The sequence below is a fragment of the Camelus ferus genome, chromosome 6 (assembly GCF_009834535.1).
Source record: "Camelus ferus isolate YT-003-E chromosome 6, BCGSAC_Cfer_1.0, whole genome shotgun sequence".
NCBI classification, from domain to species: Eukaryota; Metazoa; Chordata; class Mammalia; order Artiodactyla; family Camelidae; genus Camelus; species Camelus ferus.
The window spans coordinates 3937367-3962589 of NC_045701.1; the positions used below are offsets into that span (position 1 = coordinate 3937367).

General features: G+C 44.7%; 1 protein-coding gene across 2 annotated transcripts in view; it reads right to left on the reverse strand.

Moving 5' to 3' along the window:
- Positions 1 to 64: 64 nt before the first annotated feature.
- The window catches only part of ZNF609 (zinc finger protein 609), a 183836-nt gene continuing 158677 nt past the window's right edge, over positions 65 to 25223 (reverse strand). The window contains exons 4-10 of one of the 2 annotated variants that reach the window (XM_032480954.1): positions 10881 to 10968; positions 7828 to 10168; positions 6576 to 6942; positions 4970 to 5145; positions 4522 to 4738; positions 3958 to 4021; positions 65 to 3685 (exon numbers count right to left, since the gene is read on the reverse strand). In XM_032480954.1, coding sequence (XP_032336845.1) covers positions 3963 to 4021; positions 4522 to 4738; positions 4970 to 5145; positions 6576 to 6942; positions 7828 to 10168; positions 10881 to 10968 — 3248 coding nt within the window. In that variant the 3' untranslated portion in view covers positions 65 to 3685; positions 3958 to 3962. Of the gene's footprint in view, positions 3686 to 3957; positions 4037 to 4521; positions 4739 to 4969; positions 5146 to 6575; positions 6943 to 7827; positions 10169 to 10880; positions 10969 to 25223 lie in introns of both variants that reach the window. The other variant, XM_032480952.1, reaches the window with a different exon arrangement.

The following is a 25223-nucleotide window of genomic DNA, read 5'->3' on the forward strand; positions in this document are numbered from 1 at the left end:
AGTGGGGAGGCAGGCGGCAGCTCAGCAGCAAACTCCGGGAGAAATAACCAGCAGCCCTCACAGATTTGTGATTGTCTCTTAAAAAGATTTATTTTCTCTTCTTGCCTGAATGTACAAAGGCAAAAAGAGTACAGTTTGTATATATATATATTTATATATATATATAAAAAAAACAAGGAACTTGGTAATGTACACTTTACAGAAGGGAAGAATCAGGAAGACTGAAATTAAATTCAACAGAGCAACGCCAATGGAACAAAAGCTATGAACAGCAACACTGCCCCTCCAGCCCGGGCCTCCAGCTCGCCCCAACCTGCTCCCAGTGGGGGGCTGAGCACCAAGGCAAGCGGGTGGGCTGGGGCAGGAGGGGCTGGGGACGGCCTGGGAGGGTCTCCATCCCAGGAGGGGCCCATGGCAGAGGATCATCAGAAAGCTTCCTGGGATGCCCTAATAATAAAACAAATAACAAAGGCCCAGAATTATGGGGCCAGCTAGCTGCCCAGTTGAGTCTTGGGGGCATCAGAGTAGACACTGAGATGGTGATTGGGTGTATGGGACAGTAAGTGACATAGGTGACGTCAAAGCCCGTATACAATGACTCTAGCCCTTCTGCAGTCTTCCCCTCCCATTCCCAAACCAAGCCTCTCGCCCCCACTTCCTTGGAGCCTGGAGAGAAGAGATTCAGAAGCATCGTTTCATTTCACAGAGTGCCCTCTTAACCCTTCTGCATGTGGTCCTTTGACCTTGAGATATGTGGAGAGGGTGAGGTAAGAGGAGGAAATGTCATACGTGTGCACGTACATGCACGGGCAGGGAGCAGGGATGAAGGGAACTGGCACACCTTAAATGAGGAAGCAGCAGACGTGAGTCCTCCAGAGCAGCTCTCCGAGCCTTGGCTGTCCTACCTGGGGACGAGGCTTCTTCCCTCTAGCTTCTCTGTCGGGGCCCGGAGGAGCAATGTCTGTCAAGAGAACTGGGCAGGGGTGGCTCAGAGAGAGCCTTGGTCTGGTGGTCTCGGCTCTTAGCAGCAAACTCTTCCCGCCTTTGCTGGGGTGGGGTGGGAATCCTTGATGAGTGTCTGAACCCTGGGCCCAGGTCACAAGTGCCACAGGTACACTGCCCGCCGCCCCGTGTTCCTCCTCCCCACCCACGTGGAGAGGCTAGAGGTGGACAGCAAGTCCTCGACTCAGCTCTCGTCAAGGATCTCTCGCATCCATCACTGCTGCTGCGTGTTACTTCAGGGAGGGAAGGCTGGGCCTGGCCAGGGTCAGGGGCCGGGGGACCAGGGATCAGGAAAAGGCAGTGCCATGCTGCTACTGCTGCTTCCATCTGCCTTTCTGGGCAGCTTAGCTCCTGCTCTTCAAGGGAGACTTGGATGTAAGGATCCAAGAGCCAAGTGTTTTTTAAGGAAAAAAGAAAAAGAAAAGGCTGTTCCCTTCTGCAGAACCCAAGGCTGCCCTGCTAATACAGAAGTTCCTTTTCTCTGTTACAGAATAAAGTGGAAAGGGCAGGAATGTGGGGCCATTCCTGTCCAATGGGAAAGAAAATTACTCCGAACAGTTTCTTCACAATATGTACAGAGCACGCTGTAAGCTAGCGCCACAGATACAAAACACACAACAATATTTAAAAACAAACAGGAACAGATGGGCCCCTGGCTCCACCCCACAGGAGCCTGGGAGGGCATAATCAGACTGAAGTTGAGAGCCATCATTTTGGTGGGGATGACTCAGGTTAGGTGGGGTCAAGGGTGTCCACACCAGCTACTTCCATGGGTGAACAGGAAGTCGTTGCTCAGAGCTCTGCCCGCTGGGGCAGCAGGAGGCAGAAGGAATGATGGGGGAGAGAGGCTGCTTGGGGCCTGCTAAGAGGTCTAAAACAGTGGGTATTTTGGGAGGGGCTCAGAACCCAACTTGAACAAAAACAAGGACATGGAAACCTAGAAGAAAGGGCTATAGGACCGAGGGGCTCATCTTGGGCAAATAACCTTGAGCCTCTCTGGAGTGGGGCTCTGGGGATCTCGGAAAGCAGCTTCCGCTGGGCATTGTGCTTACTGTCCTCGGTCCCCATGCCCCCAACTGTTCCAGGGCCAAGCCCTTGCTCTCACATAGTCACTTTTGGCACTCTGGTCACAAACACCTTCTCTGACCTAGGCTGGTGCCTGTCAGTCTTCATCTCTCTCTCAATCCAGAAGGTCAAGGAAAGACAGGAGAGGAGGAGGGCAAAGGGATGGTACCTCAAAAACAAAGTTAAGAGCTAAAGCTCCCCACACCTCGGGGAAGAAGTGACTTCAATAAAGTTACCAAATCATTGTCACTTTCCTAGTACAAGAGCATAAAGCCTGGACTAGGACTGCATTTCTAAGAACAGAGAAACATCTCTGCCTCAGAGCACAGCTCCAGTGAGTGTACTCCGTGGCTCCAAGGAGTAATGGCTTGCATGTGTTTTCCCAGGGTCTAAGGAACACAACCTCCCGTGGTCAGTGGCCCCTCAAACAAAAACATGTGTTACAAAGAAACACGGCTTATGTTGGCACACACACGGGTTACAGACTGAGCTATGTAAAGTTGTGCAGTTGTGTACAGAGAAACTGGGCTGTATAGATTTGTGGCCCTACATGAAGATGACACTTGGACGGCTGCATGGAAAGCACATCTCTAAGTAGGGCTGGGTGCTCCCAGGGCCTGCCTTGCGGGCTTGCCCTCAGGTGACCTGGCAGATTCCAAAGCTCCCCCAGCTGGGGGATACTGTTTTACCTGCCTGAGTCTTAAGAGCCAAGCAGTGGAAGAGAGGAGAGATCAGCGTGGGGATCCCCCTGGGAAAGGCACCAAGGGGTCAGTAGGGGAGTGAGAAAAGGGCAAGGAGTAGGGGCTAAGCAGCGCAGGACTCAGCGGGGTGCAGCTCCCAGTTCCCAGGCTCCATCGTGCTCCGGCTCCAGCTCCCGCCCGGTGTCCCCGGGGAGCCCTGGGGCGGTACTGGGACCCCGGCCCTCTGCCTGACAGGCAGCCCAAGGCCACGGTGGAGCAAATGCCTTGGTCTCCCTCTCGAGGCTGGGCTCTGAGCGTTTAGATGTGCTCATGTGAGAGGGGAGAAGTCTTCATGTTTGAAGACCTTGTCTTCACAACTGCAGAGAAAACAGCCCCCAATTTCTTTCCTGAGATTCTAATTCCTCCATGTGCTGCCAGTTCCCAGGGCCCAAGCCACTGGGGAGATGCAGGGTCTGGTGATGGTGGTAATGACGGTGAGGGGGTATGGCTGCTGTGCTGTCTTCAGACCTTGCCCAGTGCTGAGGGTCCCTCCCTGGTGGGGGGGGGGGTTGCTACTGCTCTGGCAGCTGACCAGTAGCTTGGGGAACAGAGCAGTGACTTCTCTGGGCTGAGGCCATGTTCCCCTGGCTGCTTCCCCACGCCTTCATCTCCACAGAGGCCACAACAGTCACAGCTGTGGCCGAGAGAATAAATATTTTTGCTAAGTACCAGTCTCCAGCTCCTGAGGAAGAGGGAGGGTCAGGGAGTCCAGGGGTCTGGTGGAGGCGCGATAGCCAAGGGTCTGCCTTCAGTCACGGTGGGAACGGCAAACAGGATGACCAACACCATTTAACTGATGTCTAAATGGCACCTCCAGCCCCTCCTTGGGTGAGCCAGTCCGGGCCCGTGAAGCTGACTTTATCCGGGCACTTGGTGTTCTGCAAGGGAAACAGGGACAGATAACCAGGCACTCGGCCTGCTGGTAAAACAACCACAAGGTGGCGCTCCAAGAACATGAACTGCAGGGGAGGCCGGTCCTGGTCCCCAGGGGAGATGTTCCACAGCTCCCCCCAGAGGCACTTGGCTTCACGGGCGTCTTGGACCACCGAGCCCACAGAGCTGTCCCTCACAGAGGTTCCCTAGGGATTCTGTGATCCAGGTATCAACTACCCCTGCTCTCTCTGTTGCCCCACATGGAAAAGTCACTTACCGTTCTCACCTCCGGGGGGGTGGGTAGAGTGAGGGAGCTGAGCCTTGCTGGCTGGCAACAATGGCTGTAGAAGAAAGCCCTGATGAGGAGGAGGACACGTTAGTCGCACTCCCAGGACCCGCCGTGAAGCGCTTTCTCTTGGTTGGCTAGGGGGCTCTTGGGAGGAGTTCCTCTCTACATTCCTAGCTCCACTGAGCTTTGGGGTGCTGACAGAAGGGAACCTGATACTTGGTCAGATACAGTGGCTGGGGATAGATAGTAAGGCTCTATTTTTCAGTGGCTGGTTTCTCTTTGGCTGTGGGAACACCTGTTCCTTATTCTTCTGAGTATCAAAGCCACTTATCTGGAGGGGTTTGAGAATCCCCACGCACCAAGGGAAGAAATAAATTTCTTATGCTTTAATGATTGTCTGCAGGAGGCTAGGATTCTGGACAGATCTGAAGCTCAAGGAAACAAACCAAACCAAAACCCCCCCCAAAAAAGGATTCTTGCCATGGGCCCCTTGCTGTGGGCAATGCTACTGAGATGGAGTAGGAAAGACAGGAAGCGGGGAATGAGGCTCACCTGCTGCATAGGGTAAGTTGTACTGTGCCGGGAGCAGCGAGTACCCCAGGTGGTGGTGGTGGTGGTGCGTGGACATCAGGCGCTGAGACGGGGAGGTGCGCGGCCGGTCAACACTCCGCTCAGCCCCACCTGCTCCCCCGACGCTGCTACAGCTGCCACCACCCCCAACCACCCCACAGCCTCCCCGATCTCTCTCCTGAGAAGTTTTATCACTTATCTGGAAAGGAAAGCAGACACAAAAGCACTACTGTGAGACACACACATGAAAGCAAGGTGCCCACAGCCCACATTTGACTCCTCCTAAGAGTCAAGAGGCACCCGGTGGAACTCACGTCAGGTCAGCCAAACTGCACTGTGGTTAGGACCCGAACTCGCCCACCTTCTCCTAGACCCTGGATCTGGCCTTATCGGTTTGTGACAACAGCCAGTGTCACTGCACTTCCCTTACCGTGGGAGACTTGCTCTTGTAATGACTGGCGTGCTGCTGCAGGATGTCCAGAGCTTTGGACTCGGAGCTGGATTTACAGCTGACGCTGGGGCTGGCTCGTGCCTTGTCAGCATCTTCACCCCCTGAGACCTTGCTGCCATACGGGGAGAAAGAATAGCTGGAAGGCAGGTAGGATCCTGGGGGAGAGAAATAAAGCAGTCAGAGATGGGAGAGGTAGAAGAAACTCTGCTTTCCTGAGCCTGGTTAGGTGGGCACCAGCTTTCCTAGGCACAGGCTGGGCTATTTTCTACCACAGTGTCTTCAGCCTGCGGCTTAGTGTATCTCTCCTTTACTGAGCTCCGGAGGCAAACAGCTATGGGATGTAGGAACGTGGCCCTCAGTTTCTGGGGAATCAACTTCCTTAGAGCCCCAATCTCAGAGCTCCATCTGTATGTGACAGACAGCCATAGGATCTGAAAGATCACTGGATTTGCAGTCAGATGTCCTTGGGCTCAAATCCTACCTGTGAGACTTTCCAGCTGGGTAGCCCTGAGCAAATTAATAGCCTTTTGAGCTAATCAGTTTCTTGATCATCAAAATGAAGATACTGACTTACAGAGTGACGGAGAGGATTAAATAAGCTGATGTACATAAACCACTTAGTCCGGTCTGGCCCGAGCAGGCACTCATCGAGTGGAACCGCTGCTGTTACACAGCAGGACTGGGGGGACAGGAGGAAGGAATACTACAGGGCGAGACAGCTTCCTATCTCTGAAGAGCTTACTCGTCCTATTTAGAATTTGCCTTATAATGTCAGTATCCAGGCTATTTCGGCTGCTCTCCTACAGGGAGGTGGGAGCTCTAAGGAGGGAGAGAAGGGCCCTTCCACCCCAGAAGCATCCCACATGGCTCTTCAGGCAGCAGAAATCAGTGACGGGAATTGAAAAGCATTTTCTTCTTACAAGTTAAAAAACACTTATGGACTCCTACTTTGTGGCCCTCTCCCCAAGAACTCACGGATGGCAGTATAAACAGCTTATCTTTCCCAAACTGAGCCTTTTCTGGCTGGACTCTCCCCTCCGTCTGACTTCCAGCTGCTCTTCCTCTCACCGACTGCCTCCTGACCTCACAGCTAAACATGATCTTGCAAATGAATACATGTACCATCCTGGTTTGAATTCTATTTGTTCCATGTGTCTCTTGGGCTACAATTAAGTTGTAAGTTCCTTGTGGGGGGGGAACTAATCTTCTCCATTTCTTTTGTATTCCCCACAGTGCCTAGCAAATTGCAAAATGCAGAGGATGTGTTTAAAAAATCCCAGCTGAGGGAAGACAGCAGAGAGGGCGTTCTGCCTTTAGTTAGTTATCCACGAAAACTGGCTGTAGAGTCGACCCTCTAACTGAAGCAAATGAGGGAGAGGAGGTCCCACAGACTGTAATTAGGGGGTCATTCAGGGAGCTCACGGTTAGAGTGACCACTTCACAGAGCGCCACATTCAAACAAGGGCTGTCATCTGCCTGAGCCTCAGTGAGCCTTGGAGCTGAGCAAGAAAACTCTGGATCTGAACCTGAGCTTCACTCGCCCCCCCCCGGCGGATGGAACCGCGACGGGAGCGAGGTGCCGTACCCGGGTAGTTCTGCATCATCACGGCAGGCACGCCCCGGTAGCTGGGGTGGCTGGGGTCGTACGACTGGCTGTAGGAGTAGCCGTGCATGTAGGGGATGTAGGACTGGTGCTGGGTGAGCGGGGAGGACACAGGCACGTGGACACTCGGTCGGGGCTCCTTGCTCCCAAGGCGGGATTCCTCGGACGCGGGCAGCTTGCAGTCACTGCTTGTGCTTTCCTTCCCGTCCTCCTTGGGAACAGAGTCCTTACTCCGACTCCTTTCCTCCTTCAGTTTGCGGTCCCGCTCCTCCTTCCACCGCTCATCCTCTGACTTGATGTCTGAGTACTTGGCAGGGTAAACATACGTCCACATCCGAGGCTCTGCTTCCTGCAGCAATCACAGAGGGAGCTCTGAGTGTTGCACAGATGGGAGAGAGATTTCAAGCCCTGGGTCCCAGTAGAAATACCACAGCAGATAATACTAGACACCTGGGCCGGGGCAGGACCCTGGCCTCTATTGATCTTCGTTTACAACCAGTTCTGGTCCCTCCTGCTTAAATGCCTGCCGCCTCCCCAGCCCCCTCAAAGGAAACAAGATGTGGGGAAAGAAAAGGAAAATCCACCCGTGGGTCTTCGCTGGGAGATGAGCATTCTGGGGAAACGGCTCCTTGACTACAAGAAGCCACTCCCTCTCCAGGGGTATGTGGGCTGTCACTTCTTCAGAGCAAGCTCGGGGCACAGAGCTGATGGTGCTGCCCGGCTCGGGGGCAGTCTAACTGCGGCACAAAGAGGGAAGAGGAGTCTTTCTTAGTTGTGTGAACAGAGCAAAACGTAAGACCAAGTTCTCAGTTCTAACTCTGCCAGTAAAACCCGTCTTGAGAGTAGCTCAGTCTGAGCTGTGTGCTTTTGGCCTACTCTAAAAAAATGGGATCACCACTCCATTCCATTAGGAACCAAACAGTGGAAGAGACACTGGACTAGGAATCAAGGTGCCTGGGTTCTAGCTCTGGCTCTCCTAGTGACGTCTCAAGTAACCCCAGGCAAACCACGCTAACCTACCTGGGCCTCTCTTGTCAAATGGGAATAACACCTTTTACTGGTGTCAAAGTGCTTTTAAAAAACATTAAAATGATTTACAAAGGTGAAGAATCCCTGAAATTATAGATTTCCTCTCTAATCTGTATTCTGTTGGTTCCCTACATAAGGACAGCTCTAATTAGAGAAAGAGAAGAAAGACTATCACACAGTATATCTATTTCCCTCCAGAAGTTACCTGTCGGTACCAGAGTATTGGATCCACCTCTGCCTGGCGGCCACACTCAGCACCTGTCTTAGCCTCGGAGGCCTCCTTGCCTAGGTGGCTGGCGTCACTCAGCTTCACTTTAAGTCCTTCCGGGGCCTGGCTGGGGAGTTTGGAAGAGTCATCTAACTTGGGAATGATGACTGATTTGGCAGGGTCCGCCCCTGGCTCCTTGGCCTTGCTGGGTCCCGACTTCACCAGGTCTGTCAGGCTGGGGGCCTTGGTGAGAGTTGGTGGAATTGACGGCTTTTGCTTCCATTCCTCTTTGAGCGCCGCCTCCCGCTCCTTCAGGCCCAGCTCGGCCTTCTTGTCCAGGCCCCGCTGCTGCGGCTCCAAGCCCTGGCGCTTCTGCTGCTCCTCATACTGCTGCCGGTAGGCGGCGTTAGTGCTCAGGAGGTGGGTGTGGTAGCTCTGGTCGCCGTAGCCGTAGGGGGGCACGTAGGCATACTGGTTGTAGTACAGGGACTGCATGTACATGTTGGGGCGCTGCTGGATGACGGACGGCTGCTGACTGGAGCTGCTCAGCTCGGGTTTCTTGTCCTCACAGACATCGTTCTTCACTTTCCCCTCTATGCTCTCAGGCTCCTCATCCTTTTTTGCCTTCAGGGCCTGGCCCTCCACTCCTGCCTGGCTGCTGGGGTTCAGAGCCCCTGGGCTGGACTGTGCGTAACTTGGGGAGTAGTAACTCTCAAAGCCTTGGTAATAGGGTGAGTCCTTGCTCTGCGGCTGAGGGGGGAAAAGGGTTTTCTTAGCCCCTTCCTTAACCAGCTGTTCAGGGTCCTTCGATTTGACACTGTCCACTTTGCCCTCCCCGTCCTCCCCGGCGTCGGAGATGTCGGAGTAGGCAGGGCTGTTGGTTTTCACTGAGCTGGCTTCGGCTCCGTTCTGGGTCACTACGTGCAAGGGCGTCATGGGCTGGGTAGGGGTGGTGCTCTCCAGGCGGCTGCTGCCTCCGATTGAAGGGCTGGGGGCATTGTCGGTGAAGCTGTAGATCTTGTCAGCTTCGGCCTTGATGCTGGCCAGTCGGCTCTGGTGGGGGTCTGAGGAGCCGTTCAGGAGCCCCTCCATCTTCATCCCATCTCCCGATGATTCCCTGAAGGGGCTTTTGCCTTCTTCTGCTCGACACACCTTCCCAGGGGTCAGAGGACTTTCAAGTTCCTTTGAAGACTCTTTCTTTTTTTTGTCCTTCTTTTTCTTGTCCTTGGCTGGAGTCAGGGCAGGGTTGACTGTGAAAGGTTCTCCCATCACAGTGGGCTTGGGCTGAATGGGCTTGAGCTGGGGGCTGCTGGGCATGGCCTGGACCACCGTGGTGGTCAAGCCTGAGGAGGAGCCTGGGCTTGTGGCTGTGAAGGTGGCTGCCTGGAAGGTGTAAATTTGCTGTGGGGGGATGGCAGGGGCAATGGGCCGGGCTGACTTTAAACTTTTGGAAGGAATCTTTTCAGGTTTCAAACTAGAGGGTTTTTTACATTTTTCTTTTTCCATACATTTCCTTTCCAAAGAATCAAAGGCATCATTGCTCGTTTCATCCATTACTGAGGGTCCATCATCGGAGCCATCATTGGATAGGGCCCCGAGATCTGTGTCCCCTTCCCCACCCAACTTTTTCTTACAGAGGCCTTTTGTGCTAAATTTGCTTGAAGGAGAAGGGCTATGGGGCTCTATGAGCCGAACTTTGGGGGTAGCTGAGCGGGCAGGGGACAAGGAACCTTTTTGTGAGACAGATGCACCATTGCAGCTCCCGAGGTCTGCATGGAGGGCGGGCTCCTCTCCATACTCACTGTCTCCATCTGCTTCTGGCTTGCTGTCATCATCTGTGTGGGCATGAGCTTGGTGGTACTTAAGTCCATTGATGTGCTTGTACTTTTTGTTGCAGTTTGGGTGGGGACAGTCAATCAGGACTGGGGAGGGACAATTTCTGTCCAGAACAGTGGGCTCCACCTTGGTCCCAGGGAGGGGGCCAGTGGCTGAGCCCATGGAATTTGTACGGACACGCTTGCTCCCTTTGGAGTCCTCTGAGCTAGAATTCAGCTCCATGTCTGAAAGGGGTTTGTTTTTCCGCTTATTAGCTGAGGAAGGGCTGGCCTTGACATCCTCAGAGGTGCTACTGGCAGGTGGGCGATGTTCTGAAGAATTCTGGCTGCCCCGACGGCCTTTGCTATTGGCTCCGGCTCGGGTTTTGCTGCTACTGCTGGTCCCCTTGCTGTCAGAGGCTGTGGCTGTCTCATTGACAGGTGTGTTACTGTTGGGACGCATGCGTTTGCCTCTACCCCGACCATTGCGCATTTCCAAGTCACTGGTGGGAGAGTCACAGAACCTTGGCAAAGGACAAACACAACAGGATATTATTAAGAAAAGAAGCTATCTTCAAACCAGTTTAGCTGCAACCTCTAGAACTGCCCAGATGGTAACTATCATCTTGAATGAATATGATTTGTTAAAGGAACTTTTAAAAGCATGGTAACTGCATTAACTGGTGAGCTCCTAGGATATTACTTGCATGCTAACTATCAATTACTCCCCAAGATCTGGGTTCCCCAAACCCTGGCAAACTGGAAACTAATGTTAGGAACAAGCTGTAAGATCATATTCACTGAAATATCAGTCTTATGGTCAACTGCAATGTGAACAGGCCCTTGTGAAACCCAGATTGCCTAATGGAGTTTACAGAACTGAAAATGTTGAGTTTACACTTCTGAGAGATAGCTACTATCAAAAAAGCATCATCAATGAATGTTTGTTCACCTGCTCTCAAGGTGACCACAGGTAGAAGCCAGAATTCAGTAACTGCAGACAAAGCCTTAAACAGGATATCCTCACCATTTCTACCCAACCCCTCAACACCTAATTCATTTATTATTCTTGAACGCCAGGTGAATACAATGCCTTCCCTTGTCTCTATACCATTATGTCCTTTAAAAGCTGGGTGTCTTTTAAAAGCTGTCCAACTCTAGCAGGATAAAGGTATAAGGGGTCACTGGCTAGGGCGGTTCAGATAAGTGTAAACTAAACAGCTACAGAATGCTTACCTGGGGGGTGCCCAGTCATGCCGCGTGCAGTCAAGAAGGGTACCTACGTAAGTTTTGTTCCTCCATGTTACATTGACCACCAACATGCCTGGAAGACAAGAACACTCAGATATAGACAGTAGAGGCCATGCTGGCTGCTGAGAAGAGTGTTTTCCATCTGAATAGTGTTCTGGCTCCTGTAGGAGGGCTTTAGGGGTATTCTGGGTCCCAGAGGGCCTAAAAGGATTAGGCTGGAATAGCCCCGCTGGAGATGCCTACAACACTGCTGGGCCCTTGAGGATGGGCAACAGTTGCACGGATTTCATGGTCCAGTTAAGAAACATTTCCTTAACTTTTAAAAAATTATGCCGTATTTCAAACACACTAAAAAAATACAAAGGACATCTTAACAAAAACTCATGTACCCACCACCCAGCTCAATGGATTTAAGATTTTGTGCTATACTTACATGAAATTTCTTTTTTAAAGACTAGAATATCATAGTTGAAAAGCAATGGTTACTATATTTTCAAACTTTCCATTGACAGGACCATGCTGGGAGTGTAACTTACCTATCTCACTTAACATTACACATCTGAGATTTATCTACGAATTTCATGAAAAGCTTAAACTACTTATTTTTAACTGTGCTTAAGTATGTCACTGCATTATTTGACCACACTTTACACATTCTTGCTGATGGAAATTTAGATTTTTGGGGGGCACATTTTCACTCTTATATGACATCACAATGAACATTCCTGGTATGTTCATTTTATTTAAACATAATTTTGAATAGACAATATGGTCACACTCCAAAATTTAAAAGGTAGCAAAAAAACCAAAAAATAAAAACAAACAACCCCAACCAAAACCCCTCAAGCAAACCCCAATATAAAATGAAGTGTCCCTCCTGTCACTGTTCTTCAGCCTTTCAGGTCCCCTACTCAGAAACATCCATGGATATCCATGTATTCCTCCAGAGGTATTTCATATATTTATTAGAAAATATGTTTATACATTCTTCCTTAAAGGGTAGCAGTACACACCAGTGTTCTGCACATTTTCCATGTAACCATATATTTTGGATCATTCTATATCAGTATACACAGAATTACCTCATTCTTTTCAATGGCTGCATTTGAATGATTTCAAATTGTACCATTACTTATTTAATCAGTTCTCTGTTGATGGATATACAGGTTGGTTCACTCTTCTGCTATTACAAATGATACTGAATGAATAACCTGTACAAATGTTTTATCTTACTTACATTTATATGTCTATAAGATAAATTCCTGTAAGTAAAATTGCTAATCATAGAGCATTTGTCTTTGGATTTTTCGTAAGACTGCCAGAACGCCCTATAGTTTATATACCTATCAGCAGCGCATGAGAACACCTGCTGTTCTTTCCCTTTGGCAACAGTGTTTTTAAACTTTTTGGTTTTGCCAATCTGATGGGGAAAACAGGTGTTTTATGTAGTTTTAATGTCATGTTTCTTATTATGAGTTTGTACTTCATTACAAGATACCATTATAAGACATTTGTATTTCCTTTCTAGTGAACTGTCTGTTCATATCCTTTGCTCATTTTTCTACTGAATTATAGTCTTTTTCTTATTTGTGATTCTTAATATACTAAAGTAAGCCTTTTATCTGTAATACAAATCAGATATTTCCCCCAGTTTGTCATTTGCTAACAATGGTTAATACTCTGCAGGAATTATTTATGTTGTTATGTTTGTAAGTCTTCTATTGCTTCAGAATTTTTGTCATATTTCAAAAGGCTTTCCCCATTCCATCACTTTATTAACAGTTTTTTCTTATGGTTTCTTCTAGTATTTTTATGGCTTGATTTTTAATATTTAAATCTTTGATCCATATGGAATTTAACCTGGTATAAAATGTCTGACATGGACTTAACTTCTTCATTCTTTTTTTTGTGGCTTATTTTCTAAAGTATATTTGGCTAGTTTTACATTTCATGAAGTCAAACATATCAAGTTTTTCCTTTGTGGTTTGTGTTTTTTATGTCTTCTCACAAGGTCATAAAAAGATATTTTAAAGGTTAATTAACAATCTAAGAATGGTCTTTACATTTTTTAATGGTAGAAAAAAATGAAAGAAGAATATTTTATGTCATGTGAAATTACATGAAATTCAATATAGCTCAGAAATAAAGTCTTACTGAAACATGGCCACATTTATTCATTTGCCCATTGTCTATGCCTGATCTCACCACAAGGCATGTGTAACAGCCTGAGTATGTGTAACAGGCTGCATGGCCCGCGAAACCTTAAATATTTACTATCTGGCCCTTTACAGAGAAGGTTCACCGACCCCTGTTTTAGATCTTTCTTTATTTTCCAATATAAGCATTTAGGGTATAAATTTCCCTAACAGCCCACAAGTTTTGTTATGTCTTCATTAATCACTCAGGTCAAACATTTTCTAGTTTCCATGGGGTTTTGTTTTGTTTTGTTTTGTTTTGATTCTGGATTTATTTAGAAGACTACTGTCAAATTTTCAAACACCTGGAAATTTTCCAGGTTATCTTTTTGTTATTGATTTCTAACATAATTCTACTGTGGTCAGAGAGCATACTGTATATGATTTCAATCCTTTTATATTTATTGAGAATTAATTTGTGGTCTAAAATATGGTCTACTTTGAAGAACATTCCAAATGCACCCAAAAAGAATATTTCAAAATGTGTATTCTCCAGTTGTTGGATGGCCTAAAAATGATAGGTCAAATTGACTGATAATGTTTTTCAAATCTTCTATATCCTTATTAATTTTCTGCCTTCTTTATCAATGACACTTACTGCTTGTTCTTGCTTACTGGAACTCCTATTTGTACCTCTAGACTCTTCCTTATCTTTCTAGCCTGTTTTGCATTTCTTTGTCTTTTGGTTGTATATTCTAAGAGATTTCCTTCATGTTCTAGGTTACACACTGAAATTTTCATTTTTACTGTTTTAATTTTTTAAAAAAGTATCCTGTTCTTGTCTCGCGGGATACAGTATTTTCTCTCTCTGAAGATACTAATTGTAATTGTTTCTCTCTCTCACTAGTCTTTTGCTCTTTCAGTAGTCTTTTCCCTCTAACTCCTTTTTCCTCTGTTTGTTTTGGTCTATATTCTCTTGTTTTTCAGGTTTTCCTCAAGAGTTTGGTGATCTTTGGGTCTGTTCCTATTCAAATGAAAGGCACTAAAAATTGGACTGGAAGCACTATATGTGGTCCGTTCCATTAAGCCATGATTATGAATACTGGTAGAGATTTTTCCTTCCTTCCAGGACTTGGAAACTTCAGAGAGGAACTCTTCAACCTCCTACCTGCCTGCCAGTTTCTCTGTTTTATGGATTTTCACTTAGTCCTTGGTACAGCATCCTGTCTTCCTCCAAGCCCAGTGTCCCTCCCCTGGTTGAAACTCTCCAGAGAGTAAACATCAGTTTTCTACTGTAATGCAGAGTGGCGGCTGCATAGCTGTGTAGAATGAGGATAATAATGCACAGCTTTTGCTTCTTGTATAGACTTTCAGCCAGTCTTCCCGTTTTCAGCTTCATCCTATATCCCTTGTGTTCAGAGGTACTCTGATATTTCCAATTCCTGAATATTTCTAGATATGTGTGGTACAAACTCCTTATTCTTGGCTCTCCTTCCTCCCAACCTCAGGTAAAAATACAAACAAAGAAACAAGTAAAAAACTAAGCTTTTGTTTTTTCAGGTCTCTTAAATCAGCACTTGTGCATCTGGTTTCTAGTTTCCAAAGTTCTCTGACTTATACCTGTCTGCAGCAATCTTCTCTGTCTTTAGCTTGTGAGTTTGTATCTTAGAAAACAAAATCCCTTTACTGACATTTGAATGGGTTATAAAGGGGGAAGGTGGGAGGTAAACATGTACTTTCAATCTGCCGTATTTAGCCAGAATACTGTATTTACTTTATTTGTTTGGCACATAGCACTTGGAGTGTACAACCTACTTAAATAGTTAAGTTTCTAATTAGAATTTCTCTAATTCAGAAAAATTATCACCTATTATAGATTTATGTATTCTTTTTGACATTCTTTCATCCTTTTTTGTTTCTAGGATTCATATTGCTCTCTCAATTTTTTTTCTTTGTGCTTGTTTCTTCCAATTTATATTTTTTTCTTTGAGTACATGCAGTTTAGAATTTATCTAATGCATGGAGTTTTAAAAACATTTTCAATGACTATAATATATAATTATATTTCAATGACTGTTTTTCATTTCCAAGACTTTAAACTGGTTAATTTTTCATGTCTACATGCCATTATTTAATTATTGGCTGTTTGGTTCATAGTTTTATTTTTAATAGACATTATTATTATTTCTCTTTAAGAATTCTAACCATACCTATTATAGTCTTTGCACCATACATTAATTTCATAAGGTATGCATTCAATTTCTGATGGTTACATTTTTTTAAATTAATTAAAAAATTTTTGAGATAATTGTAGATTCACTTACAGTTGTAGGAAGTAATAAAAGAGATCTCGCATGCCCTTTAGCCAGTTTCCCCAATGGTTAACATTTTCCATCAAAACTGTAGTATAATATCCCAACCCAGATTCTGACATCGATACAATGAAGATACAAAATATTTCCATCAACACAAGGATACCGTGGCATTGCCCTTTTCTAGCTACACTTATTTCCCTCCCATCCCCACCCCTCCTGAATTCCTGGCATCTACTAATCTGTTCTTCACTTCTATAATTTTGTCATTCCAAAAACAGTATATAAATGGAATCATACAGTGTATAATCTTTTAGGACTGATTTTTTTTCCCCCTACCAGCATGTAATTCTCTGGAGAGTTAATCCGGGTTGTTGTGTGTGTCAATAGCTCAGTCCTTTCTATTGGTGAGTGATATGCTGCGGTGTGGATGGACCACCGTTTGTTATAGCATTCACCAGCTGACTTTCACTTTATATATTTTACTTCTTGGTATGTGTTCAGAACAGAAAGGATGTGTCAAAAGTTTGAATACAGTAATTCATCTTGATTGGAAGTCCCAAGGTACATTTTCTATGTAAAGTATTTAGGGAATAAGTCTGGGGACTCCGGAATTAGTCTTTTGTTTGTCTTTGGTCATACACTAATAAAATACTATTTGATTAAGCACTCCCAGGGCCTATCTGTAGTAACTCACCTATATTCATTTTCTTCTTTGATGTAGAATGCTGTCTAAAGATCAGTGAACTGGGACTCAGAAAATCTCAGTACAAATCCTCGCTCTGTTACAGATAACCTTGGACATGTCACTTAACCACTATGAATCTCAGATTTTTAATCAATATTACAAGACTGAAACAAAAATAAATGATAAGATAATTAAATTAGATAATTAGCCCATGGTAGCCTTTCAATAAATCAAAACAAAGAGAGTGCTAAGACAAAACCATGGAGTATCAGGACTTGAGTCTTGAACTCCTGGAATCAGATTTTAGAATGCTCTATCATAAGACCAGATCAGACAGGAGAGCTGAGACAAAAAGAGAAAGAAAGAAGAAAATTATCCAACCAGAAAGTCTCAATCTACAAAGTAGGGCAGGAAAGAACTCTGGTTCAGTCAACTGGATTCTAATTGAAAAATTCATCAAACATCTATCATGTGCTAGGTGTTTTCATAATCATTATCTTATCAAATATTCACAGCCTTAAATAACTTTTTTAAACAGGGCAGTCCATAAAGAGAAGGCACAACCATCCCAGCAATCCTGCCATACAGGGACTGTTAAAGCTACTTTGTAAATGAGAAAACCCAGAAAGGTTAAGTAATTTACTGAAGGTCTCCATTTATTAGCGGTCTGATCTTGAAGGCATTACACAGCTATCTCTAATGGATTCTGAGTTTTTACACAATTTCTTTAAAATGTCCCTTTATCTTCATCTTAGGATAAAAGATACATAAAGGATTGCGGGGGCGGGGGCATTAACGGGGGAAAGGACAGGATTCCAAATCCCTTTCTAGGGCCCTGGCATCTTAAGGGAAATGGAAAACCTCCTAAGAAAGCAATTGGGCTACATTCTCTCTGGCTATTAGCAAAGTGAATTCAACTGGACGATCCCTCCCAGTGATGGGCTTCTCTGATTCCTGCATAACCAATTTGAATAGGAACAGAGTCCTTTTCTTTCTAGGCAAGGTAAGACTTAGAGACAGGCACCTCCTTACAAGAGCAGATGAGCACAGCTGTATAGAGAGAAGAGGAGTGTTATTCCTAGTCTTAAAACAGCTGGGCAGGAACACATGTTTATGAATTTGTCTCCTTCCTCTGGTATAATCTGCAAATTTTAGCAATAACGAATGAGCTGAAAAGAAGCCTGGTCAAACAAAATGCGAGAAATGGAAGGGGAAGAGGGAAGAGTCTAATATGGAAAAACAAAATGAAGGCTTGTTTAAATGTCAAAGCAAACAGTTTTCTAAAGTGTAACTCTCTCCCTACAAGGTTCCGAGTTGAGACAGCTGGGAGAGTAAGAGGGCGGGAAGGAAAAGCAGGAAATAACACTTCACAGACCTAGTTTCTCTATTAGGGGCTAGCTTTAGGGCAGCAAGTAGGCTCAAGAGAAAGAGAAAAATTGGTTTTCATTTTAGAAAGCTTCCAATTTGGAGTAAGTGTTCACAAAATAAGGAAAGGCCTGGCATGTGTGAAGATCAGAATAATAATGCCAAAAATAGTAAATAAATAGTGCTTTGTGTTTCTCTAGGTGGTTATTTTCATATTTACCAGGGGCCTCACAGACATAATCTCATTAAACATTATTAAGTTTTAGAGTGCTGAGTATTCTCCCCTCTTAAAGATGATCAACAGTGGAGCAAGGTAAAGGGGAAATGACTTGGGTACGAGTATGAGGCAGCAGTCAGGTTCCCCCAGGTCACAGGAAGAGTGCAATGTTAAAATCCATACTATCTATAAACATAGATAAAAAACAGATTTCTTCTGTATAGCACAGGGAACTATATTCAATATCTTATAATAACCTTTAATGAAAAAGAATATGAAAACGAATATATGTATATATATACCTATGACTGGGACATTACTGACGCATTGTAACTGACTATATTTCAATTAAAAACAAAACAAAACAAAATCCAGTGCCAAAGCAGCACTGCTTCGTTGCAGAGGACAACGCAAAACTTCAAATCAGTTGTGCAGTCAAGACTGATCTTAAGCACAGTAGTGGAGAGTGTAAATTTTACCTCCAGGGCCCTCATTTTTACCATTTCTAGCCAGTGCATACTTTCTCTCACGGATCTGGTAACCTCGTGCTCAGCTGACCACTCTCCTTCTAGAAAACACTTCCTTCATTTGGCTTCCAGAACAAGGACACCACATTGTCCTGATTTTCTTCTGACTGTTCTGGTCGCTGTGTCTCAGCACCGTTTGCTATTACTTTTTTATAACTAACTAATGACTCAAACTTCTATTTCCAGCACCAGACTTTCCCCTGAACTCAGATTCATACATGTAATTGCAAATTTGGCATTTCCAGTTGATGCCTTGATAGAGATCTCAAACTTAACTTGACCCAAACGGAACTCTGATACCCACTTGCCTTTGACCACTCCTCTGCCCTCCCACCTCCCTACTCCCCCACTGCCCCGCTCCCCTCCCAAGAGCAACGTGCTCTGAGTTTTCCCCATTTCGGGTAAAGGCATTTCCATCCTACTTAGCTCCTCTCTTACTCTCATACTTTACATCCGACAGTCAGCAAATCTTGTTGACTCAACTTTCAAAATACATCCAGACTTTGAGACTATATCTATCTCCACTTCTCTGACTCCAAGCACTCTTTGAATTATTCCAACAGCCTCCTAATTTACTTCCATCCTTATCCCTCTCTGACCTATCCTCGACACAGGAGCCACAGAGGTCCTGTTAAAGTCTAAATGACATCCTATTATGCCTCTACTGAATACATTCCATTTTACATTCTTTCCATTTTACCCAGATTAAAGACCTACATCCTTACTGTGACCTTTAAGGACTCATGTGATCTTGGCCCTCATTACCTCTCTGATCAACATCATCTTCTATTATCCTGGCCCTCATTTTCTGTTCTGGCGCAGCGACCTACTTGTTCCTTGAACACAACAGACATGTTCCCATTTTAGGGCCTTGAATTTGAAATTCCATCTACCAGTAATCCCATTCCCCATCCCCCATATTCTCAAAGCTACTTTCCCTTCATTTCTTTCAAATATTTTCTCAAAAGTCATCTCAGGAATTCCCACCCCCGACATATATTCCCTCTAGTTCCCTTTTCATACTTCCCCCCTTCTCCATAATATTGATCAGTATGTAACACAGCAGAAATTTAATTTATCTTGCTTATTGTCTGTTCAGTGCCATTAGAATGTAAGCTTTATGAAGGCCAAGATTTTTGTCAGCTTTTTTGACTGCTGTAGTTTTTCTAGTAGTTTTTAGAACTACTAGGAATATATCTGGCATATAGTAGGTGCTCAATATACATATGCTAAATGACTGAATGCTCCTTATTTCTCTCCAGAAACTCTACTCAAGTGAAGTGTAAAAAAAACTGATAAGCAGAAACTTCAGTTAAACAGAGCTGAGCCCAATAGGAGGAAGAAAGACTTTTTTCTTTCCTGGCAAGGACTCAGCCAATGAAGTCATGGACTTTTTTTCTTTACTATAGTGCTCCCAACTCCCCTTTCCCCTCTGTAGAAGTGTTCTTCCCTTGCTGTGTGGGAACTTGCATTGGCTCACAGATGCTCAACTGCAAAGTCTCTGCTGAACCAGAATAAGCCAGTCTTGCTGGAGATGTGTGTGGCAGTCTCTTTGTTTTAGTTCAACATTTTGGTGGCCCATATATAGAGGACCAGCGAAGACCCCTGAAGGCTCCAAGGCTGATGAGCAAACAGGTGAGGTGCCCACGACTGATCCCATGAGCTCACTGCTTTTCTTGCTGACCGCGGAGTTTGGAGGTACCTCTTTTTCCTGAATCCGAGCTCTTGCCTTCTTTGTGTTTGAAGCTCTCCAGGCTTTACTCAGGATCTATTTAAAGGTTTTGTTTTTCTGGTTAAAGCTTTGTTCTATATGTGAGTATTTGTTTGGCACTTCAGTGTGATTTTGAGATCAGACTGTTTTTGTTTTTTAATTTTTAATAATAATAATAATTTGATAATAATGCGTCCATGTTGGTTCATTGATTGTACCAAATATGCCACATTGATGTTGAGGGTAGGGGAGTGTATATGTGTGGGTGGGGAGGGCTATGTGCGAACTCTCTGTATTTTCTGCCCAATTCTGCTGTGAACCTGAAACTGCTCTAAAAAAAATAAAATCTATTAATTAAATTTTTAAAATTTTTTATTTGGGGGGGTGATTAGGTATATTTATATTTATTTATTTATTTATTTACTTAACAGAGGTACTGGGGATCGAACCCAGGACCTCGTTCATGCTAAGCATGCACTCTACCACTGAACTATACCCTCCCCCTGAGATCAGACTGTTTTAACTGAAGCTGGGTGAAAAGCCATTGGCCCACTCCTCCAGGAACAGGAGCTGCTTCACTGAAACTGCTCATTCAGCCACTGGCCTATTCCTATGGAATAAGGACTGCTCTCTGGAAACTGGCTGAAAATCCTTTGGCCTGGTTCCTCCGCGACCAAGCTATTTCCTTAGAGTGCTGGCATTAGCTTACAGGCTGCCTGAGTTGCAAGCTGTTTGAAAATTGTTCTTTTACTCTAGCAAAAACCTCTAAGAAATGGGATCTCAGTTATCTAAATATTTTGAGCGTACCCCCTCACCTTGGGACTCTGGTCAATTTTCTATTTAAAAACTGTAGTCCTTCCTCATGTGCATTTCTAACTAAATGGACTGACCTGTCCAAAGGCAATTTAGAATATCAACAGCCATTATGGGGAATTTTTGACCATCCCCAAACTTCATTTCCTTAAAACTGAACTGGACTACAGTAGCTCAGAAATTTACAGAGCTGAATTCCATGACTACTTCAACTGGTATTTTGAAACTTCCAAACATTATCAGGAACCTAAAATTGCCTCTCTGCAAAATAAGATTTTAAGACTAACTGGGGTTGGGGGAGGGTATAGCTCAGTGGAAGAGTGCCTGCCTAGCATGCACAAAGTCCTGGGTTCAATCCCCAGTACCTCCATTAAAAATAAATAAGCCTAATTATGCCCCCAAAACAAACAAACAAAAACTTAAAAGCATTAAAAAAAAAAAAAAAAAAGACTAACTGAGGCAAATAAATGATTAAAGAGAGCTAAAATGGCTCCCAAAGTCTCAGGCTTTTCCTTTTGGCTTCCTTGTCTCAGGCTCAACCTTTGGCACCACTTGTCGCTCTCCTTCACCTCCTTGTGGCCAGATTCTGCCTCTGGCACCATTTCCATCCCTTCTTCTGTATCCTCAGTTTCCTCATACTTATTCTCTCCCCCTGCTCCCTCTTCCTCTCAACTTGTCAGAACATGTCCCTTTAAAATTAAGCCTTCTGAAGATCCAGAAGCTAAACCCTTAGTTTCTTACACTCCTTTATATTGAACCCCAAGCCATTGTCAAAGATTTTCCCAAAGCATTTGAAGATCCTCACAGATTTGCTGAGGAATTGAATATAGTCATTCAAACTTACCAAGCTGGTTTCTCTGACTCACACCAGTTAGTTCATATACTTGTCAGTGAAGGCCAGGCCCAGCACTGGATGAAAACGGCTAACTGGGAAAATCCTGAAATATCTCTAGAATTATAACTGGGAGACCAGCCCACTAACTTATTAGAGAATAGGCTCAAGCTATTGCTAGGCGACTTCATCGAGCAAATACTAGGGCTTTTCCAAAGTCTGTTGATTGGAACAAAATTGAGGCTTGCACACAAAAATCTGATGACGCTGTTCTTGACTATTACAATTGACTTCAGACTGGTTTTAAACAAAATTCTGGTTTCCCGTCACATGTTGATTCTACCTGGGTAGTTTTTAATTTTAACACTGTGCTTATTAATGGGCTGAACCAGGACCTTCCCCTTCTAGTAAAAAGGACCAGGATAGAATGGGAAACTATGTCCACTACAGATTTAGTTCATCTGAAAATCAAATCTCTTGCACTCTAGACCTAAAAGGGAGACCACCAAAATTTGTAATCTACAGATCTAGCAAATGAAGTCTCCCAAATGAAACCCAAACTCTCCTAGTTACTGCTGTTATTGCAAAAAGCCAGGGCACTGGAAGAGACTGTTACAAATGTAAGCACTTTATGCGCCTCTGGCTCTCTAACCAGCCTTTCCAACCTTCTCCCAATTCTCAGTGGTGGGGCTCTGGGGAATGACAGGGGCTTTTCCCAATTCTCTCTTAATTGGCTTGGAGAAACATTTCTCCAGATTGGGGATGAATATCTTCCAGTCCTAAATGACGCTGGAGCCACTCTCAGTGCTTGAGCACTCTTGGTCCTCAACCCAACTAGTACAAAGCAGCCCCTGCCTTGGAATACTACAACGGTTCAAACAGTGAGGATCTCTAATAAACCCCAAAAGGTTCTTATCTCCTTTTGTTCTACTCCCTTGTGTTTAGGCCTTTAGAAATACACCCATTTTTCCTTAGTTCCTCTGACCCTACCCACTTATTAGGCCAAGACTTTCTAGAGAAGTATCATGCCAAAATTTCTTTCTCCCAAGAGGGGAAAATAATTCTAGACTTTGTCAGTAGTCATATCAAAGTCACCAACCAGATGAATTAAATGATCCTTTGATTTTTTTATTTCTTCTGTCTCTGACAGCAGTACACCTGATTCTGGAAACACTGATCACTTGTCCCTATTGAATCAACTACCGCCTTCCTTATGGGCAAAATCTCCAAATGATAAAGGCAAAATAGTGCAGCTCCCGTCAAGATTCATATAGATTCCTCAAAACCTCTTCCCTAGAATTAATCAACATCTTATAAAGTAAAGCAGCCCTTCAAGGCACAAAGCCCATAATAGATTACAAGGCTCAAGGCCTCATAATCCCTTGTACTAGCCCCTGGAACACTCCTGTTTTCCCAGGGGAAAAACACCTAAGGGCTGAGGGTGGAGGTCCAGAACCTCTGAGCAATAAACCACATTATTATCCCTCCAACCCTGTCATTCCTAACCCTCTGTATGTTACTTCCATTCCCACCAGAAGTAAATTCTTTACTGTAATTGATTTACATGGTTCCTTCTTTAGTATTTCAGTTGATGAAGCTAGTCAATTCCTTTTTGCCTTCATTTGGGAAGAAGAACAATTTACCAGGGCAGTAATGCCTCAAGAGTTTTACTGAGAGCCCTTCATTTCTCACAAATCCTGGAGGCTGAGCTGGATGATACACAATTCAGTAGGGGTTCTGTTTTGTTGTAATATGTAGATGATATGTTTGTTCTCTTTCTCAAGTTTTCTCACAGGAGAGGAAAAAGTTTGCTAAAACTTTTAAGCTTAAAGGGACTAAGGTCACCAAAGAAAAACTGCAGTTTGCCCAAACCTAGTTTCAATATTTAGAGTATCTGATCTCAAATTAAGGGCTACAACTAGATTCTGATAGACTGCACGGTGTCCTAAGTCTCCCCAAACCCCGAACTAAGAGCTGAGAGCTATCCTTGGGCTAGGTGGTTATTGCTTACATTGGACTGTTAATTTCCCTCTTATGGCCAAACCTCTGTACATTTTACTCAGTAAAATAACGCTGACCCAATTTTATGGGAAGAACTAGACAGCACAGCCTTTATGGCCTTAAAGGGGAATTTGATGAATCCACTTGCCTTTGTGCACGCCAATTATCAGATTCCCCTTTTCTTTTTTTGTACTTGAAAATGAAGGGAATGCCCCTGGGGTACTCATCTCAAAACAAGGTACCACCATCAGTCCATAGGGTATTATAGCCAGCAGCTGGATTCTGTGGCATGGGAACCCCCGGGAATCCTCCCCCAACACCACTTTAGAGCCATTACAGTGGTTGCCTTTTCGGTTAAAGCCATCTGGAAAATCACTGTGGGATGCCCCTTAACCATTTTTATACCTCACGTAGAAGCAGCCCTCCTGAATTCTCATCACACAACACTTCTCAGTCAGATGCCTCACCTCCTATGAAGTCCTTTTGTTAACTGCTCCTCACGTAACTCTTTACGTTGTGATAAACTTTACCCTGTTACTCTGCTCCCCTCCATCATCTACGAAGTCCCTCACAACTGCTTATCATTGATGGATCACCTCCTAACTACTTGTCATGATCTAAAGGAAATTCCTCCGGGCAATGCTGACTTCTCGTGGCTCACTGATGGTTCTCACTTACACAGTGACAATGGCAAACACTGTGCTGGGTGCGCTTTCAGTGCTGTTGGGCAGCATCTTTATCTTTGGCTAATTCGGTCCAACAGAGTGAATTATATGCTTTTATATAGGCTTGTACTTCAGCCAAGGACAAAACTACCAATACTTACACTAACAGTAGACAGGATTTTGGAGCAGCTCATGATTTTGGAATGTTGTGGAAGTAATGTGGCTTCCTTACCTCCAGCAGAAATAAAATTAAAAGTGGCTTCTATGTTCAGGAATTAATGGATGTAATACCTGCCACTTTAGCTATTATTAAGATTCCAGGGCATTCTAAACTTGACTCTCTAGAAGCTAAGAGAAATCACCTTACTGACATTTCCACAAGGAATGCTGCCCTGAAAGGGACTGAAAGCAGCCAAACCTGTCATGGTTCAAAAGGATCTGCCCCCAAATGATAACTTACATAACCTGGCCAGAGAAGCCCAACAGCTGTCCTCAGAGAAGGAAAAGCAAGGAAATGCAGCAACTGTTGGTTTGATAAAAGAAGAAAGCCCTGACTTGAACCGAGTAACAACCCAGCCTTAGGGAGGAGTCTAAAATTCCCACTCCCCACCACTGTACCTGGATTAAACCACTGGTCTACTGACAAAATGACAGTATTCATGAAACAGTATGAGTGGGGAAACGTTAACAAGGCCACAAAGAAGTGACTACCTCACTTCCCCACTTGTCCAAAGTACAACCCAGGGACGCCTGTTTGTACTGCTCCTGGACATTTTCAACTGCTTAATATGAGGTTTGGCAAACGAATTTCATACAACTCCCTCTATCTCATGGATATAAGTATGTTTTGGTCATGGTCTGTATGTTTTCACAGTGGACTGAAGCCTTTCCCTGCAGACAGGCTATTGCCTCATCTATGGCTAAAGTCTTTTTGGAAAAGATTATCCCTACCTGGGGAACTTCTCTCAAACTTCACAGTGATCTAGGAACCCATTTTACCGGTCAGGTACTTCAACAAGTCTGTGCTGTTTGGCTGGTTTTACAACAGTTTCACTATGCTTA